The following is a 26,745-nucleotide window of genomic DNA, read 5'->3' on the forward strand; positions in this document are numbered from 1 at the left end:
GGTATTTCTACCGGGAACGGCTACTCGCTGCGGTACTGACCAGAACCTCCAAGCCAAGCGCCCGGCGACCGAGCTTGCGCGCGTATCTGTGGACAGTTCAGCTGGGCTCAGAGAGAAAAAGGCAGTACCAGCAGGGAGCTGGTTGGAACTTCTGCTCGTTGCGAGAAGAGGTTTTTGAATAAAGTCTCAGTGCAGCATCAGCCCTATTTATAGGGGGAGGGACTCTGCCCTCTCTGACGCTGACGAGTGTATCTCCAGCCAATCCTGGCTGGCGTAATGTAATAGGATCTTCTGATGAGGTCACGCCATGGGCATTCCCAATGTGAGACACGAAACGAATGCTATGAAAGAGAACTTTCTGAGGGTTTCAGTAAAATCATTCCAGTAATTCATGAGTTGTTTGTTAGTAAGCAGATAAACAAACCAAGACATGGGCAAAAACTATGTTGCTTGTGTTTTGCTTTTTGCCACCAGGCGATAGATATCAACAGGTCATGAAGACATGCTCTCTATTATGATTACGATGTTAAATTTAATTTCAAAAGTGGTGTACAACTGTATTCTGGTATGTAAAAAACAAATTTTCCAGAATTTTTTAATTTTCTTCATGAATTCCTCCCTTCCTGTCCGCTGGTCTCCTGGTCATTGTTTATAACAGCTAGAGGCACTGGGTCTGAGTATTCCTTCACACGACATAACTAAGGTCTTGTTTGGATTCAATTACCAAACTAACAGACTCTGTTTTGTTTAGCTCCAGGCTAACAACACAGAATAATGAAACATCTGCAGGTTGATGGGAGAAGTGTAGCTCGAGGGCTGCACCTGAGCCCACGTTTAAGAGCTCAGTACTAGTCATGCCTGTCAGTGCCTAATAAGCCTGTTTGTTATTTCTGCTTGCTCCAAGTCCAACCACAGAGTCAGCTATAATACTGCAAGATAAATGATGGAAAATGGATACATAAATATCCCATGGCACTGAGGTTAAAGCCAGTGGATTTTGGCTGTAGTGCTGTGGTGGGACGGTATGTGAGTGTGTGTTAGAGAGGGATTGTTAGTGGGCAGAAAGCATGTCAAATACAAAGCATGTGTTTTGGTCAGAGTGTATTAAACAGAAAAAATGTGCAAGTCAGGCAAAATGATTGTGAAACATGAATAGAGGTGCACAGTGGCAGCTGGTGTTGATATTTATAGGGCGGGCTAACAGATATATAACAAAACGCTGCAGTTTGGATTTCAACAACTGAAGCATCAAATTTGAAATAAAGAAAACCTGCTGTAAACTGACATTATGTCCTTTTTCAGCCCAAAGACAACCTTAAAACACACCACCACCAAAAACCAAGCTCACACAGAGCCTCTGTCAGTTGTCCAATATTTAATTCTCTTGCATTAAAAGTTTCAATTTTAAAATTTCAGATGATTTTTCCCAGTCAAATAGCTTTGCATAACACTACACCACACTCCTTGACACAATTACTGATCACACTGATAAAATCAAACCAAACAAAACATGTAATACTGGAAAGTGCTTTTTTTTCAAATGAAGCCTGCTTTATTTAAAGAGAAGCTCACTCCGATAACTTTTCTGGGATATAAAAAGGTCAATAACCACCTCGTTAAAGATTTGTTAGCTACACTTGCTGTAAGCCGGTCCTTTCACTGAAACCAGGTCACAGAAAAACAGTTTTTAATAACTTTTCCTTTTTTGAATATCCTTTGGATTATCCAACCCTAACCTCTTCACTTCCGGTTTTTCCCTCAAAGATTAAGGAAAATGGGTGAGAAATAAAATAATCTACCTCATATATGTTTATCTTTCTTGCCATTGTACTCAGTCTACACCAAACCATGCCCATATACACTCACGCTCGAGGCACATTATTGTCCGTCCACCCTCACTGGCTGAAGCCTGAGGCCTTGGGCTGACCCTGGGCTGAACTAAATCAGCCCAAATGAGCAGCAAACCGAGGGGGCGGGACAAGACGTCTGTCAATCATTCTGTACCATGAAAGACTGAAAAGTTAGCCCTGTGGAAAGACTCTGGGGTTTTCTCGAGACTGTTTGGCACCAGATTTGTTGTAAATTTCACAAAATGTGATACCATATTTTTAATTTATGTTTATTAGGTATTTTAACATTTTTCTTGTAAACACCAGGGAGGGCTTAGTCCTACTAGCCCACTTATACCAGCTGTCCCTGGAGGTGCACAAGTACAGTTTTAGGTATTGGTGTGTAGGTTGATTCTTGGTAGCCTACTTTAAAAAAAAAAAAACAACCTAGAACAGAAGTGTAAATGAAAAGCAGCAGTGAGAAGAGAAAACTGTGAGACAGATACATTTCTACTACTTATTGATCAACCCTGGCTGGGGTCATGGAGCTTCAAAATGAGGATATGTAGGTTTCTGTTCGGCCTTGGGCTCCCGACCACTCACCCTGTTTTCTATCACTCTCCTGGTGGACCCGTGTGAGGCACACCTCCCATCACCTGGGCATCTTGTCTATCGATCCCCCATACAACCACAGGTATCCTTTTTGATGTGGATCGCTCTGCTGCCTGAGTCAGACTCTAGTCTGGGTCTGGCTACCCCTGGCTGCTCAGGCTCTTTGCTTCCTGTTCTAAGGCTCGACAAAATTTAACAACAAGCAGCGAGTGAAAGTTTGGTGGGAGGCGCAGTGTGCCCGTGACTCACAGAACTCTAGAGGTTTTTTCCTGTTAAAAGGGAGTCGTTCTTTTTTACTGTCGCCTTTGTGCTGCTCGAGACAGGAAATTGCAGTGAAGTAAAAATTCCATGCAATCTGTCTTCCTTAGATATAGATAGGTTTTACTGACATTTCATAATGACAGTATGTGAACACACTGTATTATAATAAGAACTGAACTGACTGTAATAAGAGTTGTTGGATGTGAATTGGATTTTTTTTTCTTTTGACAATCAGCTGCCTAAATAGCACCTTGCTACAGTGATCAGTGTCTGCTCTAAGCATGCCACATTAGACTGATCTAGATAGGATCCGTGCCATACGATAACTTTGTGCTAGTGTTCTGCGAAACTAAGCTCCAACATTATCTGGGGTGAGCCCTAATACCATCTCTACACTGAAGGCTAATTAACATATAACATGGGGTGTCGTAGACAGGCTGTGAAGTGGGTGACCCAAGAACACAACATCACAAGAAGTCCATCAGCACCGCCTCACCCTGTCAGCATTTAGGAACTGTTGGCAGTCTTTTACAGATTTGCAGTCAAGGTATGCAGGACTATGTGGCTAGCAGTTCTATATGCAGACATTCTGCAACAGACTACACACAGTCAAGTTCTGGTTTCATAGAGCTGCCAGGAGGCCTGCACGACTGCCCTTCATCGTCAGGCCTGTTTGGGCTGGTGTCAGAAGTACGCACTGGAATATGTTCAGCAATGAGTCCAGATTCTACCTACGCAGTTGGAGCATTTGCAATCGCAATGCTGAGAGGAGCTCGAAATGAAATTCTGCAACCAGTGGTAATCCCATATCTCCACTGTCTGTGACTGAACTCTGTCCTCCAAGATGACGCTCAAAGGATGGAATGGCCAATAATGACAATGCTGGTTGAGAAAGGGATGGCATCTTACAGCAGGGTGTGACCAAGCTGGTGAGCAGTATGAGAAAAAGGTGCCAAGCTTTTGTAGCCATGGTTTCTAAAATGAATAAATTGTTAAATTGCCAGTATGTCTTATTTCTTCAGGCTTCAACCATCTAATCCAATAAATGGTACCAAACAAGAATCAATTGCAGTATAAGCTGTTTGACATTGGCAGAGAAGATCTGGCATATTTTTCATGGGCACAAGCCACATCCTTAACTCTGCTACCCACAAACATGTTTTCCTAATAACTGTGGCACCATTTAAGGAAAAATAAACAGACTTTCCAACAGTATAAGACTTATTGCCAAGAAGCATTGTTACAACAAAGAAATAATCAACCAAACACAGTATTGGATGAGGCATTTAGCCAACTGTAACTGACATTTTTTCTTTCCCTTCTTTTTGGTCACTCCAGTTTAATAATACCTACCGGGATGTGTGGACATAGTTAACATACATGATAAAAAATGTATTTAAAACAGCTTGCCTACTGCAGCTTTAAATACAACTCAGCAAATTATTCTGGCCATGATACTCCTATTTTTACCTAAAGCCTCAGGCTGTTTCTAACATAGTGTTCTTTCCACACTGCCTTCAGCACACATACATCAGTTAACTGCACAATAAGTAATTTTAGTTTCTTCTCTCAAGTTCTCCAAATCCACATTTCCTTCCCGTCACTCTATGATTGAGTTAATCGAGACCGTAGAGCACCAACTGGCGTCTCTAAAAAGCGTGACCGTACAACTATGTCTTTCTGTGTAGAAGCACAATCAACCTCCATATCCAGGGCAATTTAATCGTCCCACTTTGTCTACTTGACACGCTCCGGGTGCTGTTCCTGCGAGCCGGATCCATATTGGTTCTGCTTGGCTGAACTTCCTGCTTTTGGTGAAACAGATACTGGGTTCATTGGGAAGCTGCAACTCATGGTTAATGCCACTATAAAAACCCTCCTGCGGTTCCAGCCAGTCAAAGTCAACATCCCCTCCCACTCTGGCCCAGTTGGAGATGCCCAGTTCTGCTGGACTGCGGCTCTCCCAGAGGAAATCCAGAACATACACACAACAGCATTCACAGTGACTTATTAGATTAGGAAAAACTGCAATGAAAGCTAATTGTAGGAGAAAAGGAGACCCTCTGAAGGACAAAGTAAGATAAGACATCTGGTTTGTGTCTGATTCGGCTATTATCATACTGGTTTCTTTAACTGGATAACTCGTTTACACATAGAAACAACAGAAAGGAGATGGAGAACATGCACTCACGGGGTTTAAACTCTTCAGATTTACAAAAACCATATTCAGTTTCCAGCTTCCAAACTTCACTGTATCTGACAGCTCCATTTGTTTCACACACAAAGAGAAGGTTTTAAACCGAGCTTTCGATCAAGTATTATTGACTTTATGTCTCTGTGCCATATAGTAACTCTGCCAGGGGGAGGTGTGAAATTAAACTCAATAAAACCTGACAGAAAGCATGAAGCTTAAATGCCTTTCCTCTATCAAAGCTACATGCAGCAGAAAGGTTCAGCAGATCGAACTGTGAGTGAGTAAAAAAAGTGTTGCTTGCTATGAATGACCCAATAAGAAACCATTACTATTGTCACTTTGGGTTCTGGTCCAAGGATGCTTAAACATGAATCAATCATGTCCTAGAAAAAATAAACCTGGCTGAGTGTCCTATTTCATTAGGAGTACTGGACATAAACACTGAAACACTCTTATTGTGTAAATGCTAAGTCAGAAATCATACTATTATTTATAGTTATATAGTTGTATAGGTTAGTATATATACTTATAGTATAGTTTATTCAATTCAATTCAAAAATACTTTATTAATCCCAAAGGGAAATTAAATGTTGTTGTAGCTCATTATCCTGGTTTTGTTAAAGAGTTGTTATAGTTGCTGATGGCAGTGGGCAGGAAGGATTTCTTATAGTGTTCTGTCCCGATGTGTCCTTATATAGTTGTTCATTGTTTAAAGTTTCTTCTATACATTTTTTGTAGTCCAACTTGTTCCATATACTTTGTGCTATTTTAACCATTTATATATCAAAACACTTGACCTGATTGGGAATAGTGTGATATAACTTTCAGTATTTGTAACATATATACATTTTGAATGATTTAACTTTATTTACAGCAAACATTCCCCATTGAATGTCATTGAGATCTCTTTAGCTTTTTTCAAAAGCATTGAACTCTGAAATCTACCTTAACATACTTGCTCTATTTTTGTCTTCTCATGCTCCTTTTAGCTTTTATCTACTGTCTTAAAAATTCTAACTTTGAGCTATGGGTTTGCTACATTTAACTTTTAATTACTGTTTTGATAACTTCAGCTTTTAGCTATGGTTTTAGTAGCTTTCACCTTTAGCTACAGTCTTGCTAACTTTAGCTTTTAGTTACAATTTTGTTTGTTTTCGCCTGTAGCTACTGTTCTTGTTTTAGCTATTCTGTTATTTGTGTTTTTGAAATAAGTGAAAACATTTCAATTCTATGGAGAAATTTAATCGTAAAATAAAACTATTTAGCCATTATTCTTTTGTTTGCATCTAATTTTCAATTTGTTACAGCTTTAAGAAAACCTGTACAAAAAATAGGTTACTTGAAAACATATGACTTGTGGTAGCAGTACATCTCACTGTGTCGACAAAATACAGACACACATGCACACAAAAATCTTCCAAATTGACAATCATGGTACTTTAAAGAGAAGAGTGCAAAACCCCAGCTCATAAAAGAAAGTCCCAAAATACTATTGGGCTTTAGAGAAGAATTTCTTTGTCAGTTTTCCAAATAAATATCCCATTTATTCACTGTAAAAGTGTGGGATTAATTCAGAAAATAGGGTTCTTTTCTATTTAATCAGCCCTTCCCTGCTCTTGTGTATTATTGTGGCATTCCTCTACACTAATGGAATCCATTGAAGCCTGTATTAAGTCTGGTTTCTGATTTCAAAAGGACCACACAGAGTGGTCAAAATAAGATAAAGTCTGAATCATACAGCACACTTTTCATTTTGGCTGATGCCAACACATATTCAGTCTCTGCACACACACATGCACATGTACAGAATTCAATTGTAACTGCTCGAGCTGAGCGTAAGATTGAATTTTCGATACTGCATAGCAACTGTGGGGGCCAGAACACCCCGGAGAGTGCAGGGTCCACGGAGGAGGGCATAAGGAGCTGATGGGAGGATTACAGTCTCACTGCATCTTAAATCAGATTAGAGCCTTATTCGCTCCTCCTGACTGGAGCATGAGTTGATGTCAGGAAGCTCTGCAGCTGAAGCCTCGGGCTCTCATCCTGAACCTGTAAATCCTTACGACATCTGCTTCGTCCGTGCGCCACTCAGTCTGCTCTTTTTTTCTCTTTTCTTAAGTGATTTTCTCTTACTTTTCCTGTATGCCTCTAACAAATGAGTATCGCACAAATAATTAGAGTTCATTTTGAGGGACACAACAGGAAAAAAGTAAGGATGATTGTTATTCATGTTCTTTATCTCTTTGCAACAAATACAGCACACAGGACTGAGGAAGTCCAACCCACCCTCCCTGTCACTTCAACATGAAACACAAACCAAGAGTCATAGGCTTAGTAACACTTGAAAAAATGCACATCGCCCACCGTCCATACTCTTAAACTTGGTTGACTCTAAAAGTTAATTGGTTGTAGATGTACACCCAATGATTACTTTCTAAGATTTTCATTAAAATCCATTGACTGGTTCATGAGGTATTTGTCTAACACAACAAACAAACACACATACACACGCATCTACACACATACAGGGAAACATATTCTCCTTTGTCTTTCGGTGGTGGGCGATAACTAATAGAGCTGTCACATACAATAAGAGTTTTCACTGAGGTCCAAACAATCATCTCTGTGAGCGAGAGGCCATAAAAGATTCCACTTCATCCTGACTAACAGGTCGTGATGGAGAAGCTGTCAACTCAACCCTAACGGCAGCACAGAGTCAAAGGCTAACAAGAACAAGAACCTTAAGCTGAAAGTGACTGACTGTAGAATCTGGCAGGTGTAGGAGGAGGATTGCCTCAACAGTGTCCCATGAGACAAAAAAATAAAAACAAAAACCCGCCTGGCAAACGTGTCTGTACTGAACTGTGCTGCTGCATTTCTCTTTTCTGTTTCAGCTTAAAATGATTAAGTGGGCACAAATACACTCCCATTCAGGGGCACCTCCAGTAGGTTTTTAAAGGTGGGGCCAGATGGGAGACAATGACAACTTTGTAGTTTACCAAAGTCATACTAAAACATTACGAGTTCTTACATATATAAGGTGCTCCGGATTATAAGGCAGACTGTTGTTTTTTGAGAAAACTGAAGGCTTTTAAGTGCACCTTATACTCTGGAAAATATGGTATATGTCATTTAAAAGAAAATGCAATATGGGAGTACATAAATCACCTTATCATATAGGTCTACTTTTTTTTCCTTCAATAATTTATAATTATAAAACAAATAAACATCCTGAAACCGTACATTCTCATGAGGACATCGGCCTTCTGCATTAAACATTTTATGTTCAACTTAGACCTGCTGTCTTTATTCAGGGAGATGCTGGTGTAGATTCTCAGTCAGCCAGGACATGGTAAATCATGGTAGATATTTTAAATTAAAATATGTAATCGAATGTAGGCAACTGAATAAAACCTTAAACACAAATAAATAAAATCAGTAATATAGTGAAATCAATTTTACCCCAAATTTTGTTTTTATTTTCTAATTTCCCTTCTAAAAATGGGTTCTATTGTACGATGGATTAATGAACCTTCAATATTTAAATGGAAAAATATTCTAAATTTCGTGAATATTGGCAAGTGTCACCACAAATACAGAAAAAATGTTGCAGTAAATAAAACATTCAGTGATTTGAATGATGATAAAGACTGTTCAAGGTGATGTTCCACTGCAGCTTCTGCTAACTAGTTTGGAAATGTGTCATCTAAACAGCCTAATTTTATTATTTTTTATAGCAGAAAATCAGATTCCCCAGAAGAAGAGAGGCCAAGCAGCAGGGGGAGCAGAGCTGCAAGCTCATTTAAGAGACAAGACAAGAAGAGAGCATGCTCTAAAAGCAAAATACAGTAGAATTGTTTTAGTAATAACATCTTTTTTGCTGAATATTCTGTTTCTGTGATTATTTTTGAGCAGAAATCAAAACTACAAATTTGATTTATTGTGGCATTTTGAGATTTTTTCCCCCTCTGGAATCTGTTTTCAAAATTATTTTGTGGCTATTAAAATGTTGTTTACATTGGGATACAAAGCTTAAATATTTAATTTAAAAAAAAACCCTTTGCGTATTCAAAAAAAAAGTTCCTGTGCCCCAAGACTGTCTGGCCAAGGATGACCAGCAATTGGTGGCACCACTGCTCCTGTTCTCTCTAAAACCTAACCTTGAAGTGCTCTTTTTCTTACTCTCTCTCTTTCCATGTGATGGCAATGAATCCTCCTCGTTAAAGAAACGTCCTCTAAAGGCCTCTGAGGGAAAAGGGCAGTTTGCAAACTGAAGGAAACATTAGCAGTAATAACCAGTGGAAACAGCTGGAGTAAGCCACAAAGCCAATCTGTGGGCCTTTTCATTTAATAAGAGCCTTCAGCTGAGGGGGATTGTCTTACCTTTTGGGGGCACTGAGGACTTCAGTCAGCTCCTCATATTCCATGTGAAAGACACTGGAGAAGGAATTCTGCAAGAACAAGAAAAGTAGATTTATTTAATGAGACTTTAACGGCTGAGTGATGTGGTTGCGGCTTGATCTCAGTTTAAAAACGGTTAGTGGGGCCAAGAATGAATCCAAGGTCCTGGTTCTGTCTAGTTTAATATCAGAAAAAGGTTCTCCGTTTTTGGCAGCAAGTCTGTTCTGAGTGTTTTCTAACCCTATCAGTTTCTTCATTCCGTCCAATTAAGTTATTAAAGCGAAGCCCAACTTTCAAACAGCTGGAGTTTAGCAGTGGACGCGGCCTTAAACAGTTTCCAAACATGAAAAAACAGATTTGATCTATTACCTATCAAGTCTTGCCAGAAGGAGAGTTTATTTCGACATTCCAGGACTTCTTTTGCTTTTCCACCTTATAGGGACTTGTTTTCTCTCAACCTGCACTCACTAAGGATCATCTTTCCATTTCTATGAAGGACAGGATGTTGAAGATGGATGAGGCCCCCACCGCTGAGCACAAACACACACACCTTTGCCCCATGGCATTAGTTTTCCCTGAGTTACCCGGGCGAGGGCAATAAAGCCATTTTAAACAGAAAACGAACCCAGCAGTGTTATGACATTTACTAGGGTCTCTGGCAGAGAGGAAGGTTTATAGCAGGATGACACGAGGTAAAGAAGAACTGGGATAGAAAAAGGAAAACTGGAACAGATCCAGTTTATCTTTGGAGGTTTCAGTCAAAGCTTTACATGACAAGTAGACAAGAGCATAATTTACTGGGAGGCGCAACAATCAGTAGAAGATTTATCAATTCCTGTCTGTTTCTTTTATTTCATTTTTTATCAACAACAACTCATTACTGTGCAAGCAGTAAAAGGTCAGCACACACACAAAAGGAGGCTGTTTAAAAAGAAACAAAAGCATGAATTATTTAACCCTCCTGTTGTCTTCTAGTCAAATTTGACTGTTTTACACATTTTCCTTCTAAAACAAAACAATTTCCTTTAATCCGATTTATAAAAGATTTCATGACTTTGTTCACACAGGTCCATCTGAACAAACAAAATTAATTTTGATATTTTTCAATAACTTTTGGGGTGGTTTTTTTTGAGTGTGTTCTCAGTCAAAAATGACTAATCTTTAAAAAACTAATGTCTGAGACATTCCTTTCCCACACCCTCGGGTGCATTTGCTTTTCAGTGAACCCCCAATTAAAAACATTGTTCAAAAGAATAATAAAAGCCCATAAAAAGATATAGATTTACCATTGCAAAAAGGAACATTTCATAAAATTAAAAATTGAATGTAAGGTCTGAATAGGAGCTGGAAGACAAAGGAATATAAAATACAACATAAATGAATTATTTGCTTTAATCAAAGGCAGCAGTGAAGAGAATGGTATTCAACCTTGTTTTAAAGAAATTCACATTCAGAGTGGTCCAACAGTTTTCTGGGAGTTTGTTCAAAATATTTGGTGCATAAAAGCTGAATGAAGCTTCTGCATGTTTGGGTCTGATCTGGGGACAGAGAGCAGATTTGAGCCAGGTGACCTCAGACTGAGGTCTCCATGGTTCATAGTGCAGCAGAAGATCAGAAATGGATTTTGGACCCAGACAATCCTGCTGAGACACCAGTCCTTTAATTCTAGCTATATTCTTCAGATGGTAGGTCTTTTTTTAAATTTAGACTTAGGTCAGAGTCCATGTATTTATTTTAAGGGTTTTCAAAGCTGCAGGAGGAGTAGCAATTTAATACTTGTCACGGAAACAAACAAAAAGTAATTAGAGTGCTATAATGCTTATACTTTAGTAACCTTTACAAGACTGACTATAGCTATTGTGACTATATAGGAAATAAAAAACATAGGGTTGATTTGACTATATCTATTTCCAACTTTATTTCTTTAGTAAAGAGAAGACCTCCAAAAGTGAGTCAGATATCAAACCTGATGAAACAGAATTCACACAAACACCAGCATCCAAACATGCACTGCAAATGCCAATACAGTGAGATACTTTTGGGGGAATTTCCCCATAAATGGACTCTTATATTCTGTTTTATGTTCTGCATACATGTAAGCACATATCAACCAAATGTACACCAGTGGAACACAGCGTATTACTAAAGCAAAAACGTACTGGCACATACACAGACATGCCCATGCAAAAACAGACAAATATTTCCAAAGAATGCACTTTATTGAACGCTGAGTAAATGCAAACACACCCAGCACTGTTTCCAAACTGATACCACGCACACGCATCAGTAAAATGAAGTAAGTCAATATGGGCAAACTTTTTTTCTCCTGTTATTGTTGCTACAGTCTGTATTCAAGGCAGTCATTTCTTAGACTTCCTCCAGGAAAGCTCCTTTCCTGGAGAAAACGTGTTTTAATCCACAGACCTGTAGGCTTTGTTTGAGAAAGCACAGACACGTAATGCTGACACCTGTATACAGAGGGCTGTCTGGAAGATAAGGCCAGTAAAAGTCTTTAGGATAAACCTCAGAGTAAACGCTTGGTAAGAAGAAAAAAAAAACGAAACAGAGAAATGGGGGGAGGAGTAGAATGAATAAGGAGACAGCTAGTCTGGCAACCACAAGGTCATGAAAGGGACAACAGGAGCTATAAAGCTTGTTACATGCATGGAATCAAGTGTGGGTTCATAATATGAGGGGAAAGATGAACAAAACCTGAGAATGACCACTTTTTTCTAAACCATTCCAGCTGTTTTATAGTTATTTTAACTACTGGAGGACACAATTTTGCAACCTACAATTTTCTTTGCATTTGGACTTTAGAGAATTGTATTTACCACATTTTTTTAGATTTTATACCAAGTTTCTTAGCATAAAGGAAAACTATAATACAGTGGTACTGTAATATAGTTGTGAAAGGATTGGTCAAAACAATCAGCCTGTACAGTGATTGGTCCAGACGACCCTACTAATATTTCCATGACCAATTACAACACTGTGGGATGGCTCAAATCTGGAAAACCTTCAATGTGAAAGCAATCATGATGCTCCTAAGCTTAGTACCTGCCATATAGGTCTTTCCTGCTAATTTCTGCATCCCTCATACTCGACTGCGACCTCATCACACTCATCAGCAGCACATTAATACAATGATTCTACCACGTATGCCTCACTCAGACCATGCCCCTCACTGCTATGACTCTCCCGAACCGTATCAGGATGCAGCAACATGTCAAAAGATCATGACATGCAAAAACAAGACCATGTCCACATGTGGTGTGATGGAGTCTAGGCAAAGGCTAGAACGACCAGTCCTGTTTCAAATTCTTCGTGACCAAGCCATGTAGGAGCCTGTGGGACTCACGTTATAGATACACTCCACCCCAAGTAAGTACCTGGTTCTAATGGGGTTTTTTTCCCCAATAAAGATACAAAAAAGCACTGTCATTATAAGTGATTGATGTCTCATCACATGTATATTTAATCTCTTTTTTTTTCTCCTCACCATTTTGGCCTAAATCACTGCCTACCTTTCAAAGTACTGCTGTTTGACATCCCAAGTTATAGCCAGAGCTCCTAACTTACTACTGTCATCTTGCACTTCACTTTTTCCATGAACACAGAGAGTGCAAAGAGAGACAAAGAGTGAAAGGTTTTCTGTTTAATGAGCACAACTGTCATAAAGAAACACTTTTTGTTGTGAAAGAGTTTATTTTAAATTCTCCAATAAGGTAAAGATAGTCTGCAGATTTATAATCTTTGAGAATCCTTTCCAAAATTTGCTTTAAATCTGGGACAGAAGACAAAACTATTTATTTGAGTTTCTAAACTGGGAACTACAGAATAACAGGCTGTGTTAATGCAGACAGAAGATAATGCATTTAGCCTATGAAACAATCATCTCTTGTGCTTGGATTAACAGTAGGGAGGTGGCATTTACTGATGCTGTACCGACCAAAAGCAGCATGCAGAGCCAGACTGTGTTTTTCTGCTGTAATGTGATTCTGCTCAGTTATTTGGGAAATGGAGCTCGTCTATCCCTCTCTGTGTGACAGTTAATTTGTAGGTGTTAGGGCGGTTTATTTATGTGGGTTTTATTTCAATTTTTTCAGCCAAATGATATCACAGGAGAAGATAAGTCCCAATAGATGTTAATTCCCCTAGACGATTCAAACACTGTGCTCAATGTGTCCTTAAAGTTACAGACACAGATTGACTGGACTTCTGTTAAAACAGTGCCAGCTGCTGCTCCTACCTGTTAGATTAGGCTGGGTTCTTTTCACCTCAGCAGAACCTCTCAGATTCAATTCAATTAAAAAATACTTTATTAATCCCAAAGGGAAATTAAATGTTGTTGTAGCTCATAGTCCTGGTTTCGTTAATAGGTTGTTATAGATGGTGATGGCTGTGGGCAGGAAGGATCTCTTGTAGAGATCTTTCCCCAATGTGTCCTTGGTCCTGGTGTCCTCAAAGAGCCCCACCAGGTAGGCCTCTCTGGCTTCCTGCAGAGCCATGATGGCCGAGCTCTAGAAACGCAGGTCGGTCTTGAAGTCCTGGGCCATCTCCCGGACAAGGTGCTAGAGAGGCAGGTTCTGGATGAGCAGCTTGGTGGACTTCTGATAGTGGTGGATCTCCCTCAGAGCCACAGTACCAGGCCTGTTGTTCATTTCTCTTTTGTTGTCATTTCATTTCCCTGTTGTTCATTTCTAATTCATTTCCTGCTGTTCATTTCTCAGATGTTCATTTCGATAGAACCCCAGAAGGCACAAACCAAACTCTGTAAGAGAGGACATTTTAAACTGTCCAAACTTTAGGATTAAATAAGAATTGTTTATTGTCTGTACTCAGTAGTCGTGCTACTTGAAGTGACCGAACCCACACACTAGACCTTAAGCAAATATCTTGCTTGCTGGGCTGCCACTGTTGGGTTAGTGACTTAAAATTGTGAAAAATTTGCAAGGAAATAGACAGATTTTCAGTTAAAGACTCCCTGAATTTTAAGTCTTTATGACCCAGCGACCAGAAAGCCATGCAGATGCGTTTTGATTTGCCAGTTAATGAAAACAACATTCCAGTACTCGCTGAGGGTCATGGCCTGAAGACGCCAACAGAACCAGATCATTCACGGACAGCAAAGATAAAACCGTGAGGTTGTTAGATCTGACATCCTTCTCCCCACAATCATGCTGAGATCTTCTCCATGATCATCACAAACAGGATCTGAGATGCAGACACAGACCTCACTTTGCTTATACAGGGACCTGATAGCCTTAAAAGTGACCCTGGCACCCCATACTCTCGGAGCATCCTCTACAAAATGTTTTGGGGAACAAAGTCATAAGCCTTCTACAGATCCACAGAACACACAAGGACTGGACAGTCAAACTCCCATCACCTCCTCTTAGCAACTTTTCAGTGATGTACACTGAATCAGACAAAATACAGAATTTAACCACCACTGTGACTGTATCTGATGGCTAAACATTGGTGTGTTTCCTGGTACATTTACATTGTTTCACCCCAACAATAAGTCGCCTTGCCTTTTCTATGGCTCAAAGCATTTATTCCATTGTTTTGGTTTTTACATCTGGATATACTGTAGTATGCATAGAGTTCCTCTAAGAGAAGCTCTGTTTGTGCTACTTTTTCATTAACTATTCAACGCTCATCTGTATACCCAGAGGCAGAATCATCAGCTCATGTTCTCTCTTTGACATGAAATATAGCACACGTTGGAAATGAACCTGCTGTCTCTGGTTAACAAATTATAGAAGAGGAAAGTAATGAGTTATATGAGTTTTGAAGCTTTTTCTACTGAGACTGGTCTACTGACAGTTGATGAATGTCACACACTAACTTTTAAGCTGTTAAAAAATTTCTAATTTGTTGCACATAAATTATTTTTATCCCACAACTGTTTTAGTAAATATAGAAATTAAACATTAAAACAGGCGTTTTTGTCTTCTTTTACCCAGTGTGTCTCTCACTGATATAAGACTTTTGTTTTTTTTTAAGAAGTAAAATAAGTTATTTTGTAAATCTGGCTTTTATTTCTAGTGTTGTACAACTGATAAAAAACCAACACCTGCCTCCAGCTACCGATCTGTGAAGGAATCTCATGTCATTCTGCTCTGTTGCATTGGGAAAGTAATAAATGTTTCTGAAAAGGCCTTTGTTCATTTGCTGAGTAGTTACCATAGGGTTCCTGGTAATTATCTCAACTGGCAAAAAACAATGCGCCATTTTTATAGACTTACTGTATCAAACATTTGACTTCCACAGTCTGACCACTGGAACAATCACTTTGTTCAACCTGCAGATTTCAGTGTCATGATGTTTGGGTGTTTCTTTGGTTTATACTTGGTTTATCAGAGTTCTAGTGACTACAGTTTGTTACCATGCACATAGCTTCCTGTTTTATTTTGGTAAAACAGTTCCCTTGTGCTTTTGACTATTTTTACTTCCTGTCTTGTGTCACACCAGGTTTCTGTTTCCAATCAGCCGACCTTCAGGTTATTGTAAAAACTCCCCTGAATGTGTGCTTGCTCACGTTTTCCTTTTCTCTTTGCCAGATCTTTGTCATTCCTTGTCTGTTACATCTCAGTTTCTTGTTTGAATAAAGATCTGGGATTTATCAACCAGTCCGACAGCTCTTTCCTAGATCTGAGTTTGGATCCTTCACCTTAACCCACAGAGCATCACATTTAAGTCTTAAAAGATCAATAGTTACTGGTGATATTTTATATACAGACACAAATAAATTAGTTGGTGCCCTTACGGCTCATTGAAACGTGCTTTATAAAAAGTGATTCAATTGGAAGCAACTGTCTAAGGCCACGGTTCTCCAGCTGTGGTTCTGGGTTTTTTATCATTGTGGAAGGATACCAAGAATTATACCTGTGTCTGTCTTTAAAAGAAAAAAAAGAAATGATACCACTGATAAGACACTTTTGGTTGTTGTGACAATGATTTACAGTCATTATGACACATAAGTGGATGTTATACAATATGTTTATATTTAGCATTGACCTGTGCCCTGCTTGCTAATCATCTATCGTGAGTTATAATGAAACTCACTGTGGAAGTGATTTGTTGGGAACCTGAGGGCACCGAGTGTATTCAGATTCACTCAGATGAGCTAATTTCATTCAAACTCCTCCAGTGTGATCCATCCTCAGAGCATGGCTTGTATTTTTTAAAGACGGATTAACTACAAGATTATTTACTGCGTATAGGGGTGTGTGTGTGTGTCTGTGCTGACCACTGAGTCATCGTCAGCGATGAAGACGGTGCAAGCCTGAGCCTGCATGAAGGACAGGATGGTTCCTGCGATCCTCCGCAGTAAAACCTCCAGACACTGCTGCTCCTCAAAGATCAGACTGGCCAGGTCCAACAGCACCTGCAGACACACATGCTCATCAAACACATTTCTGTACCTGCACAGACTCGAACCAACACAAGGAAACATTCCCACCCACCTGATTGCGTCTGTTTTCCAACTGTGACGTCTCGTACAGCTGTGCATTGTGCAGAACGATGCCTGAAAAGGCCAAATAGGCTGAGAAGTCCTGTCAGGGAGGAGAATGACAATATCTGAGTGTTGTGTATATAAAGAAGAGAGAGAACAGAAAAAAAAGACAATTAATGCAAAAAAAGAGAGAACAGGAGAAACTAGGACTAGAATTCCTTAAAGTAATGCATACCACTCTCCATCTTTCATGCCAGAGTTTTAAACTAAGATCATCTTCTGTTGAGAAATGACAGAGCTGTAGATGTTTTAGTCAAACCTTTGAAACTAGTATTAGACTTGATTTAATGTTACACTTAGAATCTGGCTGTGAAGGACTCCCAGTTACTACCACATCAAATTCTAGCTCAATATCTGTAAAACTGACAGAGTTACAACCATTATTATGTAGGGTAATGTCGATTGGCTGTGGCAGCCATCTTTAATTCAATTGACTCTCAGTGTTTATTTTTTGCAAGTTTCATTACAATTCATTCAGTAGGCCATGAGATATTTTGGTAACAGACACATAAGCACACACACAAACATGTCCAAAAACATTATTGTCCACCTTCATCTTTCAATGGCAAACAATAACGATGGATGAGAAAAAGAATACATACAGGGACAAAAAACTGAGGTAAGAAAAGATTAGCACATCTGGTAAGTTCTGAAGAAGACCAGAAGAGTTCAGATTACAGTTCTGCTCACAAGTAGCACTTTCACTTGTCCAACACTTTATTTTCTTTTGTCAAAAAAACTAAGAGTCAATTTAAAGTCTCTGAATTGAAAACAGTAAACTGTGCTAACCTTTTCATCCTGCTCTGTGAAGGCACCGTCCTCCCCACATTTCTTGTTAATAGCCTGAGCCACTCCAACAACCTGCAGTGACATGGCATCGATAAAGCACAGGCAGGAAAAACAGTCATTCAAAACAGCTCTAATAGATGCGTTTTCATACAAATGCTGAGCAAGCTCCAACAGGACCTTGAGAAAACTGGCAGTCTCTGCTCATGTTATTACCCCACTATCACCCAATTATAAGGAGCCAAGTCATGACATTAACATGTGATGGTGTTATTCTATGTAGAAAGTGAAAATATGGCATTTCTGCTGGTCTTATGTATAAATCTTTGGACATTAAGGCCCCCTATCATACTGGATGATGCTGCTGCTTTGATGTTAAAACATCTTACAGAGTATGGATGGTCTTCGAAGGGTCTTGGCGAGATGTTCGGGGCCATATTAAGAACGCTACCCATTACGCATTACAGTTTGATAGGTCTGTGATGATTTGGAGCATGCAGAAAACTTCTGTGGAATGGTCATCAGACTACTGGGTGGAACATGGGGAAGTATGGGAGACACAGGGCCTGTTTTTACATTTATACAAGAAAGTAAAGGAACAGGAAAGGCTTTTTTGAACATTTTCTAGCGGACGTTGTATATCTATTTTGTCACATAATTTGAGTATGTACCTATGTTAAATTATGGACAAAGTATATTTCTGGGCATTTTGGTGCAGACTGGCTGAAATATGTGAAAGCTACACCAATGTTTAGTGTCATGTGAGATCGCAATTTTTAGTGTGACACAGAGGCCACGCAATCCAATGGAAAGTAGCAGCTTTTAATACCAAATAACATTTGTTGTTATGCTAAAGCAGATCAGAAAATGCTGAATATGACTAAAACATGTAACTTCTTGTTTTCACTCAGTGGGGCTAATGCAAGAGCAGAATATACATATTGTGGTGGCAGTGTATTGAGGTTCTGGGTGGAGCTTTGGGGAGTATGGTTGCAGCAGTGGCAGTGTATCCATGACATGGGGCCTGTGAGTACTAGGATGACTTGGTCATTAAGGATCTGAGACAGGAGTTGGCACACTGACTTCACGATTGGGCTACAACCATGATTAAAAAAAGATTATGAAAACAAACTAGCAGACATGAGGTGGTAGCGTTGTCTTTGCATGGTGGAATCGTTGATGTATGTGGCCTATTTTCATGGGAACAAGCTGCTGATGTATAATGTGATGTGAGGGCACAGGAAAGTGCCTCAGGGATGCATAAAATAGCAGGAAAAAACTATTTGGAGAGTACTAAAAGTGTAGCTGCATCATGAATGCCTTCACACTAAAGGCATTAAAAAAATTTGCAACAATCCAGCCACATTTTAAGGTTTTTAGGTCATGTAAGTAATGGAGAGATCGTAGTGGGGCCGTCATTGTGATCGAAGGGGGCCTTATCATTCATCTTGGCTGTTACCTCAGGATTAGAGATTGTTTTTCAGTAAGAGTTTTATTTACACATCAGGTTTATGACTAACCAATCACATGAACATTTACATTATGTAGTACATAATGTCAATCATCACCTCACCTCGCCTCTGTGGTTCTTGATGGGCAGACAAAGGATACTGTGGGTTTTGTAACCGGTGATCTGGTCGACTTCTGCATTGAATCTGGGATCCTGCGAAAGCAAAGCAAGCACACACATGATCAACTTAACAAGCTAAATAGGTGATGAATCCTATCCCATCACACAAGGGGTTACTACTGGTTTCACATAACAAAACAATACAATTTCACAATAAAGACGAAAAGTGTACAATTATTACACTTGTTTACTTTCTTTGGTACAATTTACCATGGCCTGGATGACTGAGAATCTACACCAGCATATCTTTGGTACAACAATAAAACTTAAGTCACTACACCATAACAATCTTGATGACATTGACCATATTGTATAACTGTGTCCACCACAATATTCACATTTTGGTACATGACAATGTACAGTGTGTTCATTTTGAATGAGGATATCAGGATTTCTCTTACTGATTGGAAATATCAACTGGAGTCATTTACAAACATATTTCTGTCCATCTTCTATCAGTTAATACTGTATATTTTGGTGGTGTTTATGAAACATTTAGTGTAAAAGATTGTAAACTTGTTGGGAGAATGAGAAAATAGTACTGGTTTTCTAGATTGGAACTAGAATCCAGTCAACTTCCAAATGTAAAGGAACGTGGTGGTAGAAATTAGCTTTGACACAAATGACTGAACCAACACATGAGGTTACATTGGCTTCAGTCTGAGTTCCACCAGCTCTTTTTTGTTGTGGTGTTTTCTTGTTTTAGTTTGTTTTTAGCCTATTTTATTGTACTTGTAAGTCTTTGTATGTAATTTTACAGAATTTATTTTATTCGTATTTTTTTCTGTTTGCTTTTAACTAGCTTGTACAGCACTTTGGTCAACCTTGCTGTTTTTAAACATGCTATATAAATAAAATAGACAATGACATTGAAATCTGAGTCTTGTTAATAAGTTATGTTATGATAAAGCAGAAGATGGACCGATGAATGGGGGCTTTGTCTCCAGTAATGAGGAAACTGTTCTGGTCTGTCGCAGTGAAGGAGCTGAAAGACAAAGCTTTTGATTTACTGGTCTATCCACATTCCAGTGCTCACATAAGATGTGGACCAAATTAAAAAGATCCTGAATACCAATACACTGATAGCACATTTGTTTCAACCAAGTACATGTATTTTCATTTCAGTACTTGCCAGTGCAGAGTACCAATACAAGTACTAATAAATGCCATTGCATTTCTTACAATTACTTTAAAACAAGGAGCTTGCTTTTTGTGTTAACTTGTCAAACAAAGCAGTACAGCAATGAAATGTCCAAAAGCACCCATTGGTGAGAGGTGAAATTGTAAGCTTCTGCTCAAGAACTCAACAACCTCCACATGGCTGACATTGTTTCTCCTCTATTGCTTCTCGACTGCTCATCTAAGAGGAGAATGTCACGCTGCCATAAAGTGGTATTGAAGCACTTTCATGATTACAAGAGTGAGTACCTGCACATGTATCAGACAAATGCTCAATACAAGTATTAGTAGGGGTGCATTTCTAATCCTGAATACAAGCAGGTGGGGGGGATACTAACCCTAAGGAAGATCCAAAACTCTGTTTTTCTCCCCCAGACTTGTTACCTCCACAGCTCAACAACAAATAATGAGAAAAAAATGGATAAATGGATGGATGGATGGATGGATGGATGGATGGATGGATGGATGGATGGATGGATGGATGGACAGACTTATTGAGGTTTAAAATGAATATACAAAATCAGAGTTTACACGCTGTTTCATAAAATATTTCCAATTTATATTTTCTAATCATGGATTCTGCCACAACAAGTTAATGATGTGATTATTACAAATTGTCTGGTGATACTGGAGGCAGAGTTTTATTTACACTGTATGTGAGTTGTTTCTGAAGTCAAACTGCACCATCAGCACTGTGCCCTTGTTCCGTTCAGTTAGTTGGAGTTGGGGAAGTTTACATTCTTGCATACCAGGAATTAAACCGAACCTTTGTTTCCTTGTGGACCGCGCATGTGTTGGCCAAGAATGGGAGGCTTTAAATGTCAAGTGACAGTAAACAGAGCTGAGAATGTGCTTACATAACATTCAATAAACATTTCAACAATGTATCAGCATCATGACTAGACGTCATCAGCATTCATACCCTCGACAACCAGTTCAACCACCCACACTCCTGAAGCCTTCAGGTCTAATTTGCATGAAGAAGCTGATATTATGTAGTAGCTGTCATTATTATGCAATTTCAAAGTCCACTCCTGTCCAAAACTAAACCTCACATTCAGTCCACAGTTTCGTTCTATATCAGTGATGAAATGTCCCCATCGGTTTTAGACGAAGTAGCTTCCGAAGAGAGAAAAAGACTGGAGGATGGAGAAATGTTTTGCTTCGTACTCTTCTGTTGACAACTCTCCCACCCACCACCTGACCTTTAAAAACTCCCAACTCTGTCTATTCCCATCATCCTCTAGACTGAAGAGGAAAATGTTTGTTTATGGAGAAAAAACATGACTAAATGAGTAGCAACATTATAAACCACACTTCCTTTACAACAATACACAAAACACAACAGGTTCTGTATTAGATCATAAAATGGTGATTATTATTTATGTCACAGGAAGATTTCTGTAGATAATCCATTACCAGGCCATATTGTCTCTTAATGCACAGCACATTAGTGATGACTGGTAGTAAGATAGAGACTAATCATCTTGTGAATGGATTGAAAATAGTATTTTAAACAACAACAAAAAAAAAAATCAGAAGAGATTCCAACATTTATCAACATTCTTGTCTGAAGCTCATAAAAATGTGGGACTTATTTTTGTAGTAATCTCAGCTGACAAAATGCTGACGTTTGGATGTATGAGCTGTAGAACAATGTGTAAAGAGAACCAAGATCAAAAGAAATGTTAGGGCTGCTGCTCGTTAGGGTTGCCATGGTAACCACATGCCTGTGTCTCACTCCCTGAGAGCAAACTTTAAAAAACAGGCAGATACAAAGCCTCAAGCAATCAGTTACTGTGCAAAAAACTTTGTTGTATAGAAAAAATACCTAAACTAAAAACAAAAGAAGCATCTGGTCATCATATGAGACATGTTTTATGTGTTTAAAGTGTTTTATGTGATTTTTATCTGCATTTTTCCAAAACTGGCTGTATTATATAGATTTTCAAGCTTTTTTATTTTTGTTAACTTTGATGGTTATGACATACAGCTAACGAAAACCCAAAAGTTAGATTCTTAGAAAATTAGAACAAACTTTGGATTTTATTAGCTGTAAACCATTATCAATAAAATGAACAGAAATAAACATGAAATATATCACTCTGTGTGGAATGAATCTATATAATGTATGAATTTTACTTTTTGAAATGAATTAGTGAAATAAATCAACTTTTCAATGATATTCGGATTTCTTCAGATGCACCAGTGCCATTTTGTGAAAGCTTTCTTATTAGACATGTTAGTATGTGGAGAATCACTGAACTGATGTGATTCTCTTGAACTAAGTTTTTTTAACACCCCTTCAAAACAATTCTAAATCTATTTACCAAAATATCACCAATTTAAGCATGACTAACTCTAGAACAAGCAATAACAGCACTAAAAAGACCGAGAGGGCGACCCTGTTTAAATACAAGCTTTTGTTTCAAACAATCTGAAATATGTGGCTGGGAATCAAAAGAAGACCAAGAAACTGATGGATACTTTTTCTATTGTATTCCTCCACGACTGCCTTTTGGATGCCGCACAGTAAAAATGCTGATGAGGTCATCCCCCCACTCAGATACTTTGTTTGTTTGATGCACTAATAAAAAGGATAGTGGTGGAGAGGAGAGTCCAACTGCGCTGCTGAAATCAATCCTCAGATGCTAATTAGAAGTTAAAGATCCAATCAGAGGCCTGAAGAGTTCCTTTAGATGACGCAGATGGACTTCCTGGAAGCCGTATCAGGTTCTGCAGCTGCTCACACTTACAAACCCTGCTTACACAAACACTCTGAGACATGTGCCGGTGTAGATTCTCAGTCATTCAAGCTTTGGCAAATCAAAAAAAATCAGAAATCAAAAAAAAAAAAAAAAAATACACTTCTATGGTGTAGTCTTTAAATGTCCTCAGCTACAGCATAGAAGTTCAGCTGTTTTGTTTATTCTTTTGTTTAGACTCAGATCAGACACGGAGATAATCTGGAGGAAGATTGTGCATTAACTCAGGCAATGAGAGCAAATCATGGTGCAACACGGCATACATTCTAATATGAGTGCACACAAACAGAATCAAGTCACATACATACATAAAAGGTGAGTGGTTGCTCAACATTCACAAATGACTGAAAGGACAAAAAAATAACACCCACATGTCTATTATTTTCTAAAGCATATTCATACAGGCACTAATTACATTCACACCCCAAACTGCAGACATGCAGAGAATTATTGTTACCATCAATGATTGATGCCTGCGTGTATGATGCAGTTGTTTTGGTCAAATGCTGTTTTTTTTTTTTCAATGTTTTTTTTTTGTTTTTGTTTTCAGAATAACCACAGATGTAAGGTGCAGGAGACTTCCAGCCAAAGTACAAATAGTTCCAGCCTGGAGGACCCCAAGGTGTCCCAAGGTTAGAGAGGATATATAATCCCTTTAGTGAGTTTTGGGTCTGCCCTCCAGAATCCTATTGTCACATCATTTATTAACATTAGGGCAGCATAATGACTTGAAACAATGTACTTTCCTGATGATCATGTTCCAAGAGCGCACAGAGAAAAGAAGCCACCACAGACAATTATTATCAGTACAGGCTGAAATCTTAACTGGTTTTTTGAATAATGACATTTGAAAAAAAAGCACCTCTTGAGTATTTGATACACTGTTGCTGCTGCATCAAACATCTCCATCAGCAAATCATTTGGTGCTGAGTCTAAATCAGAGACCGGAGCTCCAAGTCACAACTGACCTGCTGCAGCTTTCACTGATAACAGTAACATGAATAAAACAAAGAGTTTATGACTCTGATAGTATTGGTTTGTTTGTTTGTTTATTTGTCTGTTCACAAAATTACCTGAACTCTAATGAACCGATTTTGATGAATTACACAGGAATGACTATTTCTTAATGACTCTATGACCTTGGCGGAGGTTTACGTTCTCCGAGTGCTTCTTTGCTTAATTAGTTGGGTAGTCTGTGTTTAACAGCTTGTACAAGTCAGGGCAATAATGTGCCGATTGTAAAACCGCTGCGGCGCATCACAGAGCTGATTGACTCCAACAGTTTTTTGGGTTTTTTTATCTGGTCGCTGTAAAAATTATGGGCTGGTTTACTGAAACGTTTGTCGGGTAATTGTCTTATAAATTGGGCTATCAAAAAGACCATTTTAACCACAGGGCAAAGCTGAGCTTTTTAAGGGTTTTTGCACCTAAATGTTATGTTTTAGTTCATCTTTAAATGACACCAGAGTTGATATCGTAAATTTAGATCCAGTGAGAAGTAGTTTTAAGCATCATAGGAGGGACATTTCTTTTTTTTCTTCTTAGTTTTTAATGCAACTTTCTACATTACAATTGACTCATCTGATTTGTTGTTCAACTAATATTTCCTTATCTTGTCAGTTGCTGTTTTGCTTATGTTAAAAAAAATTACAAAAATTGTTAATTTAAAAAATCAGAATTGCTCAGATCTTTGCTGAGCAATAAAATGACCCCGTACACCCATAATATTAAGTATTCAGAATGTGTAATTGTATTGATAGAGTTAAAAAAATGCTTCAACTGTACTTCACCCAAGCTGTTTTAACCCTACTTCTTATATCACCTCAGTGTTTTTAAGGCATTTGTAGAAACAGCTGTCAGTGACTTGAAACAAGACAGAATACCAAGAACAGAAGACATGATGGAAGATTTCTCATCAGATGATTTACCCAGGAACAAGTAGAATAGTATATTTCCACTGTCCAAAAGCTTAGACCCTTTATCTGAAGTATAATCAGATGGTTATTGATGTTGGAGAATTTTACAGCAGGAAACCAAACACTCTTATAATACATTTAAAAAGATATTTACTAGAAATTATTATACTCTTTATATTATACTGTAATATCATTATAGTATAATATAAGGTTTTATGTAAACACACAAACATAAAGCTTCAAGTCAAACTAAGATGGACACCAGAGCAAAACACATGCATTTAATCAGAGCCACATGCTCTCCCCCTTCTCTCAGACAGACAGACAGATAGACACACACACACACACACACACACACACTTGCTTCTTTTTGATTACACTAATAACTCTACATTCAGTCAACCACACACACACACACACTTCCAAATACGTGTAACAGCATCTAAGCTATGTCAACATGCATTTCTCTCTATCCTAACACGGATCTGAGTCCCACCAGTTAACAGTATTCAGCAGGGAGTACTGGTGGAAACAAGAGCGGAGACTCAGATAGAGCAGCTAAAGGTCAGGAGCTCCGTTTGCGCAGGTCACAGAGCTGAAACTCAATCTGCAGACAAGTTACAGGAAACATGATTAAACTGAACTCACCCACAGCACTTGTTTTTTTAAGTGGTAAAATGCTATATAACACAGAATGGGGCATGTGTTATATAACAAAAGGGTCTAATGGTAGGGGTAATAATTAGTGTTTACACTTGTTTAACAGATTTGATAAAAAAAAAATATTCAGTTTAATTTCACTTATTTCACTTAAGGCCCTATGCAATGTTTTGCTTTGTTTTGTTGTTTTTCCAAATTTAGTTTTATTATTTCCCAAATTCCTTTGAATTTTTCTGATATTTGTGCTTCCTGAGCCAATACTGTCTGGTTTTACGTCGAGTCATCGGCGCTGCAATACAACTGCCACACAGGCCTGGAAATTAAAGGCGCCCCAGCTCCAACTGCGTTTTCCTCAGCTGTTGGGCGATAAAAGATTCACAAACAGAACGCCTGGCAAGCACCAAACTTTCTACATAATACAGAGTTGAGCAAAACAGTACTGACTTTTTAATCAGGCTAGATGTTAGCAAATAATTCATTCATACACAACTCAGTCGCTTCTCTGTTGTCCTCTCTTCCCACTTCTGTCCCATCACACTGCAGCGTTGTCAGTCATGTGACGCGGCGCTGACACGAGACATAAACAATGAAGCTCTGGGCTAAACAGTAGCTGAGCTGAAGAGGCAGCTATTACACACAAAAAAAATGAAAGCCAGTGTGAAAAGTCTCTGTGGGTCAGAGCCAAAGCCCCTATTTTTGCAGGCAAAAGAGCACTTCCCCATGTAACTTTTTCTGATGGTGGTCACAAGCTGTCAATATTTATTGACATTTATGCATGAAAAAAACAATTTTCAGTCTTTTTGTAAAATAAAAGTTTCTCATTTTCTGTGGCTCCACTTCATTAAAGAAAGAGTCTTTTGTTTTGTAAAATAAAAGTGCTTCACATATGAACATAAAATTCACCCTATATTCTATAACCATTGCATTAAATATAGTGTAAAACTAGTATATTGTATTGAATTTGTGTCATGTTTAACTCACAGTCTC

The 26,745-nt window shown here is 38.6% G+C and overlaps 1 protein-coding gene across 3 annotated transcripts in view; it reads right to left on the minus strand.

Annotated features, from left to right (window-relative positions):
- Positions 1-26,745, minus strand: part of pde5ab (phosphodiesterase 5A, cGMP-specific, b) — a 124,991-nt gene that overhangs the window by 51,952 nt on the left and 46,294 nt on the right. For all 3 annotated transcript variants that reach the window (XM_017430336.3, XM_017430338.3, XM_017430337.3), the window contains exons 4-8: positions 19,182-19,271; positions 17,612-17,683; positions 16,773-16,862; positions 16,556-16,693; positions 9,280-9,347 (exon numbers count right to left, since the gene is read on the minus strand). In XM_017430336.3, the coding sequence (XP_017285825.1) occupies positions 9,280-9,347; positions 16,556-16,693; positions 16,773-16,862; positions 17,612-17,683; positions 19,182-19,271 (458 nt within the window). The remainder of the gene's footprint in view (positions 1-9,279; positions 9,348-16,555; positions 16,694-16,772; positions 16,863-17,611; positions 17,684-19,181; positions 19,272-26,745) is intronic.

The sequence above is a fragment of the Kryptolebias marmoratus genome, linkage group LG7 (genome assembly GCF_001649575.2).
Source record: "Kryptolebias marmoratus isolate JLee-2015 linkage group LG7, ASM164957v2, whole genome shotgun sequence".
NCBI lineage: Eukaryota > Metazoa > Chordata > Actinopteri > Cyprinodontiformes > Rivulidae > Kryptolebias > Kryptolebias marmoratus.